We start from the raw sequence: 12500 nt of genomic DNA, 5'->3' as shown, positions 1-12500 counted from the left end.
AAGCTTGAAAACTTGCCATTCAACTGTTGTTATTGTTATAAACAGCCTCCTGGTGCTTCGGAGCTCATTAACTGTTTAATAATTGTAAACAAAGCCGCCAAAGATTGAGAAAAGATGTACAGGTTCGTAAGCGCTTGCGTAACTACTTCGTGAATCCGGGTCCAGGAGACTTGCGAGGTACTGAACGCCAGTTTCCGTGTAGTGCTCACGCCTCAGCCTGACCCGCTCCCAGTGTTGGAGGAGGAAAGGTTTTATCGGGGGAAAGCGCCAAGTCATTACGACTATATAGCACTTGGAAGGGGGTAAGGATAAGTACCTTGGTTTACACACGACTCACAACTGATGACGTTCGAACACTTCCGGAACAAGTGCTTCACTGACGAATTTTTTTCGAATCACAACGCTGTAAATGCTTCACCCACGTACTACAAATACAAATAATCGCCAACAGAACCTAAACACCTAACTTATGCCACTATATGCAGAATATGCTAATATATTGTAATTTTAATTTAAATTAAAAAAAAAATCCCGTTTTGAATGAATAGCATGTAAAAATTTATGAATGCGTCTGTGGGGTCGACCGCTGGATGGAATGGACTTGAGTCGAGGACGGGTTGAGTTTTTAACGGGGGTTTTGCGGCTGGATTAAAGAGCATTTGGTCTTTGTTGACGAGGACGGGCTGCCTTGTCTTGTAGGTAAACATCGTGAACTCTGCTGACCTTTGTTTTCGTGATCCAATAAAGTGTATCTTGAATGACTGCATCGAACGAGGTCAAGTGGATCACAAGTTAATACTGACATGCTAATAAGTCAATATTTGACTTATTAGGAGCCCTTTGTTTTCATTATAGGGTATACAAATCTGAAGTGAAGAATAGTCAAGTTATAAAGAACCTTCTACTAGCATACATACATAAATACTAATTACAATTTCACTTCCTTGTCTGCGTGCTCCAGCGCGCATGTATGCGTATACGCATGCGCCACACAAGTGAATACTAACGGGTACGTGTCTGCATGCATGCCTGTGTGGACCCCCCCCCCCACCCAGTGACTGGGCAGGGGACCGACTGCTTGACGGTCACGTGTGGGTCCGCCTGTTTCTCGCACTCCTCGAAATTCTCGTAAATTTCCCATCATAAGCGCATCATGGCCGCGGCGTCCCATGCCAGAACACAACTATTATTTAACTTCTGAATATCACCATAAACATTACGACGCCCTATCACAAAACTAAAATTTTGGGGCATTAGATCCCCTTCTCCACTGTTTTCACATGAAGTGGTAAATACAACATCAGATAAAACGCACGCAAATGATTTGTAAAATGCGTCGGTCTTACAACTGGAGTCTGACACACGACGCAGCTGCCCATCGAAGCTTCATATAGTTAGGCTAATCAAGCTGAGCGTCAGCAGCATAGATTGCAAGCCTATACACCGAAGCTTACATGCACACGAGGCAAAGCCTGCACACTAGGCTTGCCTCATCTCGCTCCTGTCTCGCCGCCTTCGTACGCCGCTCAATGTCAAAGAATCGCAGGTTGGCGCCGCCGCCCGCCGCCAGACTCGCATCTTCCGCCTACATTTCCACACCACCTCACCTCCCAAAACTAGTCGCTGGTGCTTCCCGGGGATAACTTACCCCATGCTGGCGCTCTCGGCGCCTGCTCCAGTGAGCCCCGAGACTCAGGTGAGGGATCGAGCGGATATTTCTTAGCGAAAAGGCAACTGTGACTAGCGGAAGTGAATCCATGCTTGAGATTTCATTTGTTGGTGCTCTCTGGTGGTGGGGGTGTGGAGAGTGTAGACGCTGGCTGAGTACAGACACTTGCACCTTCATGGTAACGTTCCCACACACCCACGCTCCCCACAACCCTATCCACGGACACACAATATTCAACACACGCAACATATAAAAAAGGAGAAAATCGTATGAGGAGAGGTTCATCCTTGATTTGTTTTGGCGTTGGGCTTAAGACCAATCAATGTCTCGAGTGTTAAGGCGGTGGCACCGGCTTACTGACCAACTAAACTCTCATTGAAGGAAGAAGGAAAGCCAGAAGAAGGAAACTCACTTTCTTCCCTTTTTCCCCCCTCTCCTATAAGTGCCAATATATAGACCTGGAGTATAAGAAAGCGTTCAACATATGCATCATATAACCAGGAGAAACAACTGGACTAAGCCATGGTGAGGCGTGTTGGTGCTGGGACCGTGTGAGGGTTCACCACTGTGGGATGGAGTGAGCTACACATATCATACACGTTATGTTAAGTCAGTGTTCCTGTGCCACTTCTCCGCGGTAGCCTCTCTTCCCACTGAATAATATTCTCAATTTGTCGCCTATTTTTTGGGGAGAAAATTTAAATATATGTACACAATTTATGTAAATATATTTTTGCGTTCTTTTCAAAGTTTAAATAGTTCGCGGATTGTTAATGGAAAGCTGATTTTCTGCAATTTTTGTTAACCAATTTTTAAACATTTATAAAATTAACATTTTTATCTATAAATGACATAAAATTTATTTTAAATTAGCTTTATGGCGCTAGAATTAATTTTGGATAATTTATAAAGAAATTACAAATATTTTCTTGAAATTTAGAAAGATTATAGCCTATTCATATATATTTTTTTGCTGCAAATTTTCGGGCGTCCAACAGGCTTTGCAATATTTCAGCAAATATTGTAATATCTTAGCATTATTTCTATAAGTGTTCCCGTATCTTAGTAATCCTGTATTTCAATACGCATTGCAATATGTTAGTAATATTTCCTGGAGCCACCTGTCTTAAACCCGTCCATTCTTCTGTTTAGACAGTACTTATAGTAAATATGTGGATCATTGTACATATACTGACGTAATGGACAGCTAGAAAGTAGACTTTGGTACTACTGAATTTGGACACACCGGAAAAGGTTTTGTATTTATGTTGCTAACTAAACCAAATCTAACAATCATAGGCTTATAGGCGCTGAGGCCTAATATAGTACATATATGTGCTATACTAGGCTTATACTAAGCCTTACTAGGACTTTAAAAAGTGAATAGTACCAAATTCTACCATCTAATTGGGCAATACATCAATATATGTAAGATGGCGCACATAGTTACAAAAAGTATTATTTAAGCAGGAGGATGGGATGTACACACACACACACACACACACACACACACACACACACACACACACACACACACACACACACACACACGTAGATATGATAGAGCCCAGTAGGCTCATGAATCTGTACACCAGTTGATTGACAAATGAGAGGCGGGACCAAAAAGCTAAAGCTCAACCCCCATACAAGCACAACTAGCTGAGTACACATATTGCTTGACTAGTTGTAAACATATCCTACAAACCTACACTTCGGGATATTTATATTTTGCACAAACGCGTTGTGTTACATTTCTTAAAGAGATAATCCTTGCCACTGGAGTAATTCCACAAGGAGTTGTGCAGTGATTAATCCTCCAATGGATTAATCACCTGTTCGCTGTTATCCACTAGCTTCCTCTAGCCTATACAAATATGCCTGCTATTGGCACGAACCATATCAAAGCCTACGCAGAAAATGAAGGAGTGTCTAAAAAATATTTCTTAAACCAGAGATCATTTGGAAAGTCTCTGTTATAAGCTGGCTTAGGAAAACTTCTTAGTTGATGTTGATATTCCACATTTAAGACCTAGAGCAACTCACATGGAAAATCCTGAAAAACTTAAATTTTTAGTAACTTTTTTATTTGTTAGTAACTTAAATCTCCTTCGTAACTTGTTCTACAACCCCACCATAATGTGCACACAACACCATGGCATGCTCACCTAGCACCATAATGTGTCCAACCGTCTCAAGCGTTTGGGCACTATTCCTTTCCATACTTGTAATGGATTGGTGTTTTCTCCTGATAATGACCTTACCTTACCAGCACCATAAGAAACATTGTCATAATGCACGAAAGTGCGCCATCACCACCTTTAATATGGTGTAAAGCTTACTTATACATGTTACTGATTTGATGCTTTAATTATGTGGGTGCAAGTCCTTCGCCAGGTGTGGGCCCAAGCCAGCCCTCTACCAGGTGTGAGCCCAAGCCAGACCTCTCCCAGGTGTGGGCCCAAGCCAGCCCTCTACCAGGTGTGGGCCCAAGCCAGCCCTCTACCAGGTGTGAGCCCAAGCCAGACCTCTCCCAGGTGTGGGCCCAAGCCAGCCCTCTACCAGGTGTGGGCCCAAGCCAGCCCTCTACCAGGTGTGGGCCCAAACCAGACCTCTCCCAGGTGTGGGCCCAAGCCAGCCCTCTACCAGGTGTGGGCCCAAGCCAGCCCTCTACCAGGTGTGGGCCCAAACCAGACCTCTCCCAGGTGGGGGCCCAAGCCAGCCCTCTACCAGGTGTGGGCCCAAGCCAGACCTCTCCCAGGTGTGGGCCCAAGCCAGACCTCTCCCAGGTGTGGGCCCAAGCCAGACCTCTCCCAGGTGTGGGCCCAAGCCAGACCTCTCCCAGGTGTGGGCCCAAGCCAGCCCTCTACCAGGTGTGGGCCCAAGCCAGACCTCTCCCAGGTGTGGGCCCAAGCCAGCCCTCTCCCAGGTGTGGGCCCAAGCCAGCCCTCTACCAGGTGTGGGCCCAAGCCAGCCCTCTACCAGGTGTGGGCCCAAGCCAGACCTCTCCCAGGTGTGGGCCCAAGCCAGCCCTCTACCAGGTGTGGGCCCAAGCCAGCCCTCTACCAGGTGTGGGCCCAAGCCAGCCCTCTACCAGGTGTGGGCCCAAGCCAGCCCTCTACCAGGTGTGGGCCCAAGCCAGACCTCTCCCAGGTGTGGGCCCAAGCCAGCCCTCTACCAGGTGTGGGCCCAAGCCAGACCTCTCCCAGGTGTGGGCCCAAGCCAGCCCTCTACCAGGTGTGGGCCCAAGCAAAACTTTCACTCCTACCAGCGTTCCTTCAATTATCCGATACCAGACATGACTAAATATTTTCTTTATTCCGTTGCCACAACAAATTTCTACTAGGTTGTCAAAGGGAAATAATACAATATGTAGTGCCAAGTTTGTTGTTGTAAGTTAGTTGTGATTGAAGTTCACGAGGGGAGGGGGGGGGGAATAATAATAAGTTAATACGATGCAGTGTCAGTGTGGCGACCTCTGGCACCTTCCCTCCGCCGCCGCCTTGGCTCTTCTGTTGTCAGCTGATCAAGGTTAGTGGGATATCTCTTAGTCTTCTACATTAATTATTTACAGCTGTTTCGCACCTCTGGGTATTCTTACAGTCTCATCATTACTGTGATTCCATTGTGTGTTTGTACATAACATATGTGTATTATAATAATAATAATAGAAAAATTGGTTGATTTAGGCTACTGGATAACATTTAATAACTTAATCCTCACTTAATTAAAATTATGGTTATCCTAGTCTGTATAGTGTTGTTTATATACGCAGACTGACAGGCACAGAATAAGGCAGGAAAACTGAAAGGGAATAATAACCTTGAAGTTATAAAATTGAAGTTAGAAATGCTGGAATATGAACTGGAGTAGATGCCAGCGAGAATGTTCTCCAGGCTGTGTTTACTCTCTGGCCGCTCAGGCTTGGTAACCATCAAGTTAAAAGTAATAATATTCCCAGTTTGTTTTCTTATATTTCCGTGGTAATATTCTGAGACTGTCCACTACGTAATATAAATCGAAAAGAAGAAACTATGCTTTTAAGAATTTATTTAATGACAACGAGAAAAACTGATTGCAACCCTGAAAGCTGTTGGCAATGTATGGTAAATCAGCTGGCAACGGTTACGTCATTTTCTATACCGATCGCTGATTGGCTATAATCTTGCAACTCAGGATGTCGTCACTCTTTGTCAGTCGTTGATTGGATGGCCTCCTTTTTCGTTTCTGTGACGTCATCTTTATTTGAAAACGTAGGTGGAAAAGATGTCGTTTCCTGTGGTGGTAACTTTTCCTTCATTGTTTGTAGCAAGTGTTCAACAACGTTATCAAACTGGCAACGCGGTAATATTATGACGTGCTAAATAAATCTCATGTTCCTTTATCGATCTTTAGTGGTTGTAAATAAGAATATTTACTAATACAAATAATAAACATTATTAGTAGTATTACTATTATCAAATCCACCATGTTATTTGCATGTACTTGTAGCTTAATAAAAGGTCAGAAAACAATTTTGGGATTTAGATTTGAACATATAAAAAATCTATTATGAATAATTCGGCTCCAAGTGGTTGGGCACCATTCCTCCCCCCCCTACCCCCAACCCCCCCGTCCCATCCCAAATTGTTATCCTGACCCCTTCCCAGTGCTATATTCGTCGTAGTGGCTTGGCGCTTTCTCCTGATAATTCCCTTCCCTCCCCCTCCCCCCTCTCTTATTGAGAAGCAAAGGTGCAATAGGTACGCTGAGGGAGAACTCTATCAACATCAAAGGCCCCGAGACTTTTCAACACTCTCCCGCTACACATAAGGGTCAACCTCTCACAGTGTTCAAGAAAGAACTCGACAAACACCTCCAAAGAATACATGATCAAACAGGTTGTGGTTCATACGTCAGGCTGCGAACAGCCGCGTCCAACAGGCAGACTGACTAGACCGGAGCATACCTGGAGAGGGTTCTGGGAGTTCTTCTACTGCCCGAGCCCGGCCTGAGGCCAGGCTCGACTTGTGATAACTTGGTCCAACAGGCTGTTGCTTGGAGCGGCCCGCAGGCCCACATATCCACTACAGCCTGGTTCATCGGTACTCCATGCAGGAACTTATCTAAGTGCCTCTTGAATACATCAACCTTTGTTCCAGCAATATTTCTAATGCTTGCTGGAAGGGTGTTGAACAGCTGTGGACCTCTGATGTTCAAACAATGTTCTCTGATTGTGCCTATGGCACCTCTACTCTTCACTGGCTCTATTCTGCATTTCCTTCCGTATCATTCGTACGGAAGATATACTAATATACCACAGTATGTTATTATTCTACTGTGCAAATGTGATACCTGGCCTTCAAGTATCTTCCATGTATATATATTATTAGATACCGTTCTCGTCTCCTTTTCAAAGAGTACATGCTGAAAGCTGTGAGACGGTCTCAATAATTTAAGTGTTATCGTTTCTAAGCGTACCGTATATGTTCTCTGTATTCCCTTTAATTCAGAGATCTTTCCTGCTCTGAAACGGAAAGTGAGCAATACTCAAGACTTAAGCACCAGTGATTTAAATAGTATTAGCATTGCTGTGGGATCTCTGGATTTGAACGTTCTCATAATCCATCCGATCATTGTCCTGGCCGCCGCTATATTTGCTCGGTTATGTTCGCTAAATGTCAGGTCGTCAGACATCATAATTCCCAGATCTTTTACATATTGGTTTCCTTCTATGAGTAGGTCTGATTGTGTTCTGTACCCTGTGTTTCGTTTAAGTACCTCATTTCCATGATACCTAAGTACCAGGAACTTTATCACCGTTAAACATCATGTTATTTTCAGTTGCTCAATCGAAGATTTTATATCTGCCTGCAGTTTTTCATGTCTTCTACAGGTGAAATTTTCATGTTGATTTTTGTATCATCTGCAAAGGATGACACGAAGCTGTGATTAGTATTTTTTCTATATCCGATATAAGAATGAGAAATAGCAGCGGTGCCAGGACTGGGAATATTGAATTATTTATGTGTTTACACATACACGGAAAATGTTTAAGCATTTCCGTTATTTTTTTTCTCCTCCTGTACAGTGGTCTGCGTTCTCTTTCTAGAGTGGTCCTCTTGCTGCCCCTCCTCACAGGCACGTGCTTCAAGCACACCTTGTAAGCTTCAGCTGTCAGTTGAGCTATTCCCTGTGTGGGAGTTTTGTCGCTTAAGACTATTTCCCATTGAATGTTTGCAAGGTCTATATTTATTTTTTTCTGAGTTAGTACTCTTATTGTTGAAATTGTATTGATTGAATATCCCTTCTCGCTTGTTCTTTCTCTTGGACCTACTACCATTATCTTGAGGTTATCTTGAGATGATTTCGGGGCTTTTTTAGTGTCCCCGCGGCCCGGTCTTCGACCAGGCCTCCACCCCCAGGAAGCAGCCCGTGACAGCTGACTAACTCCCAGGTACCTATTTACTGTTAGGTAACAGGGGCATTCAGGGTGAAAGAAACTTTGCCCATTTGTTTCAGCCTCGTGCGGGAATCGAACCCGCGCCACAGAATTACGAGTCATGCGCGCTATCCACCAGGCTACGAGGCCCCCCTCGTAGAACCCCTCGTAGAACTACGAGGCCCCCCCTCGTAGAACCATAACTAATGTTACTTCGCACTTCAATGAGCTTATGGTCTGATTATGTAGTATCTGATATTGTAATGTCTCTGATTAGTTCATCATTGTTTGCGAATATCAGGTCTAGTGTGTTTTCGTTCCTAGTTGGTTCTGTAATCTGTTGATTGAGCGAGAATTTGTCACAGAATCTCAACAGTGTTCTGACCTGCGTTTGATTATTTCCAGGTTGGTTCCCGGCTATGATAATATTGTTTGTCATTCTCCACCTTAAACTGGGTAGACTGAAGTCTCCAAGGAAGATAATATCTGCTGCTGGGTTTACTCGGTTATCAAGGATATTCTCTATTTTGTGCATCTGCTCTGTGAATTCCTCACCCGTTGTGTCTAGCGGTTTATATATTAGAATTAGAATTAGATATATATATATATACAACTCGTCTAAGTAAATTAGTACAACACTCATGATTGAGCATTAATAACAACCCAATAATGTTTATAAATCAGGTAACCCAACACAACAACACGTCACACTGACGGCCGACCTTACGCTAACAACCCGACTAACTACCTAACAAGGCCGGGGGGCCAATTCAGACATTTATGGTCAATTCTGCTTGTTTGTTTACACAGTTTAAGTGATGCTGGGAGGGTGAGGGGGGGGGGGAGCTGCTTGAGGGAGGGATAGAAGGGGATGGAGGTGGTGGGGGGGGGGGGAGGGGAGTAGCAGACGGGGGTTGGTTGAGGTTGTTAGGGGAGACAGACGACATGGGATAAGATACAACTAAGATTTAACTCCCACTAACCACACCTACTCCATGTATACTCCATGTATAAGAACGTAGTCTCCATTACTCCTCATCCATGTATGGAGTTGACCTCCACTACCTCTAGAGGTAAACTCCAGAGGTAGTGTATAGTACACTGTATAGTTAGTCTACACTACCTCCTCCATGTATAGTCTACACTACCTCCTCCATGTATACTTAGTCTCCACTGCCTCTTCCTTTAACACACATCACTTGCGCCCAACCTTCGCACTGAAGAAATACTTCCGTATGTCTCTCTTGCTGACAGACTCCTCCGTGACAGGCTCCACCGTGACAGGCTCCTCCGTGACAGGCTCCTCCGTGACAGGCTCCTCCATGACAGGCGCCACCGTGACAGGCGCCACCGTGACAGGCGCCACCGTGACAGGCTCCTCCGTGACAGGCTCCTCCATGACAGGCGCCACCGTGACAGGCTCCACCGTGACAGGCTCCTCCGTGACAGGCTCCTCCATGACAGGCGCCACCGTGACAGGCGCCACCGTGACAGGCTCCACCGTGACAGGCTCCTCCGTGACAGGCTCCTCCATGACAGGCGCCACCGTGACAGGCGCCACCGTGACAGGCGCCACCGTGACAGGCTCCTCCGTGACAGGCGCCACCGTGACAGGCGCCACCGTGCGAGGCGCCACCGTGACAGGCGCCACCGTGACAGGCTCCACCGTGACAGGCGCCACCGTGACAGGCGCCACCGTGACAGATTCCTCCGTGACAGGCGCCACCGTGACAGGCGCCACCGTGACAGGCTCCAACGTGACAGGCTCCACGGTGACAGGCGCCACCGTGACAGGCGCCACCGTGACAGGCTCCACCGTGACAGGCGCCACCATGACAGGCGCCACCGTGACAGGCGCCACCGTGACAGGCTCCACCGTGACAGGCTCCACCGTGACAGGCGCCACCGTGACAGGCTCCACCGTGACAGGCGCCACCGTGACAGGCTCCACCGTGACAGGCTCCACCGTGACAGGCTCCACCGTGACAGGCGCCACCGTGACAGGCGCCACCGTGACAGGCTCCACCGTGACAGGCTCCACCGTGACAGGCTCCACCGTGACAGGCTCCACCGTGACAGGCGCCACCGTGACAGGCGCCACCGTGACAGGCGCCACCGTGACAGGCTCCACCGTGACAGGCTCCACCGTGACAGGCTCCACCGTGACAGGCGCCACCGTGACACCGTGACAGGGTCCTCCGTGACAGGCTCCACCGTGACAGGCGCCACCGTGACAGGCGCCACCGTGACAGGCTCCACCGTGACAGGCTCCACCGTGACAGGCGCCACCGTGACAGGCTCCACCGTGACAGGCGCCACCGTGACAGGCTCCACCGTGACAGGCTCCACCGTGACAGGGTCCTCCGTGACAGGCTCCACCGTGACAGGCGCCACCGTGACAGGCTCCACCGTGACAGGCGCCACCGTGACAGGCGCCACCGTGACAGGCGCCACCGTGACAGGCTCCACCGTGACAGGCGCCACCGTGACAGGGTCCTCCGTGACAGGCGACACCGTGACAGGGTCCTCCGTGACAGGCGCCACCGTGACAGGCGCCACCGTGACAGGCTCCACCGTGACAGGCTCCACCGTGACAGGCTCCACCGTGACAGGCGCCACCGTGACAGGCTCCACCGTGACAGGCTCCACCGTGACAGGCTCCACCGTGACAGGCGCCACCGTGACAGGCTCCACCGTGACAGGCTCCACCGTGACAGGGTCCTCCGTGACAGGCGCCACCGTGACAGGCTCCACCGTGACAGGCTCCACCGTGACAGGCGCCACCGTGACAGGCTCCACCGTGACAGGCGCCACCGTGACATGGTCCTCCGTGACAGGCTCCACCGTGACAGGCTCCACCGTGACAGGTCAAGCTCAACTTACTTTGAAAAAAGATGATCGCTTCAATAGTGTTAATTATTGAAGCCTTTATCTCCATCGATAATTAATTATCGTCCATTTTTTCCATCTCAAATGTATTTTAACTTAACCGTAATAGGAAGGTTTCTTTAGTACAAGGAACGCCGTAATCTAAGGGTTGTAATTAGTCATCACTAGCAGTTAGTTCCTCTTGTATCTGGATCCTGCAGTCCCGGGTTCGATCCCGGGACTACAGGCGAGAAACAATGGGCAGAGTTTCTTTCACCCTATGCCCCTGTTACCTAGCAGTAAAATAGGTACCTGGGTGTTAGTCAGCTGTCACGGGCTGCTTTCTGGGGGTGGAGGCCTGGTCGAGGACCGGGCCGCTGGGACACTAAAGCCCCGAAATCATCTCAAGATAATCGTTATACAGCATCAAGGTTGATGCACTCCAAGTGTGATTAGTGGAGTGCGAACTCCTCTTCAGTCAGGGTCCTCTTGCCCTCCTTAACGGATCTCCAACTTTGCTGTCAATGGCCACGAGTCAACAGATATTTACATCTCCACCTACGGACCATTTTCATCTTTCTTTGATCATCATGGCGGCTTAACTTTGTATTAAGTAAACAGTTTACGAGCTTGCAAACTTGACAACGCAAGGTTATTGTTGTGATAGACAACCTCGTAGCGCTTCCCAGCTCATAAACTGTTGAACCAATGTAAACTGTAGCGCTTCCCAGCTCATAAACTGTTGAACCAATGTAAACTGTAGCGCTTCCCAGCTCATAAACTGTTGAACCAATGTAAACTGTAGCGCTTCCCAGCTCATAAACTGTTGAACCAATGTAAACTGTAGCGCTTCCCAGCTCATAAACTGTTGAACCAATGTAAACTGTAGCGCTTCCCAGCTCATAAACTGTTGAACCAATGTCAACTGTAGCGCTTCCCAGCTCATAAACTGTTGAACCAATGTAAACTGTAGCGCTTCCCAGCTCATAAACTGTTGACCCAATGTCAACTGTAGCGCTTCCCAGCTCATAAACTGTTGAACCAATGTGAACTGTAGCGCTTCCCAGCTCATAAACTGTTGAACCAATGTGAACTGTAGCGCTTCCCAGCTCATAAACTGTTGAACCAATGTGAACTGTAGCGCTTCCCAGCTCATAAACTGTTGAACCAATGTAAACTGTGAGGCAGGAGGGAGTGGAGACGAACACGCTCCCGGAGTGGTCACTGTGGCGCTTCCTGAATCCCCGTCCTGATATTTTATGTTGATCTGATTTCCATCTTCCGTAGTGATTACGTGCAATTTAGTTCCAGTTAATTCTAGTACATTTGTGGAAGCCAATTCCAGCTGGCTTCCAGTTTGTCTGAAAAGCCATTTTATTTCATTCCTAAGTCCTCTATCAGTCCCAGTCACTTCCCTTCTGTGCTGGAAAGGTCACATGCTCGAAAAGATACAGTTACGTCACAAAGGATTGTGATGTTGGGTGCCTTGACTTTAGCAAGGCTTTTGATGCAGTGTCACATGAAAGATCGATTAAAAAGAGGCTC

At 47.4% G+C, this 12500-nt stretch overlaps 1 protein-coding gene across 1 annotated transcript; it reads left to right on the top strand.

Moving 5' to 3' along the window:
* The first annotated feature begins 5121 nt into the window (after positions 1-5121).
* On the top strand, positions 5122-11010 carry LOC123755250 (mucin-22-like). The gene is made up of 3 exons (XM_045737700.2): positions 5122-5197; positions 9342-10256; positions 10295-11010. Exons 1-3 carry the CDS (start codon positions 5122-5124, stop codon positions 11008-11010), a joined length of 1707 nt encoding a protein of 568 aa, XP_045593656.2.
* The last annotated feature ends 1490 nt before the right edge of the window (positions 11011-12500 follow it).

The sequence above is a fragment of the Procambarus clarkii genome, chromosome 20 (assembly GCF_040958095.1).
Source record: "Procambarus clarkii isolate CNS0578487 chromosome 20, FALCON_Pclarkii_2.0, whole genome shotgun sequence".
Lineage (NCBI taxonomy): Eukaryota > Metazoa > Arthropoda > Malacostraca > Decapoda > Cambaridae > Procambarus > Procambarus clarkii.
The sequence above is the reverse complement of the archived record's forward strand: the minus strand, read 5'-3'. Positions and strand labels throughout refer to the sequence as shown.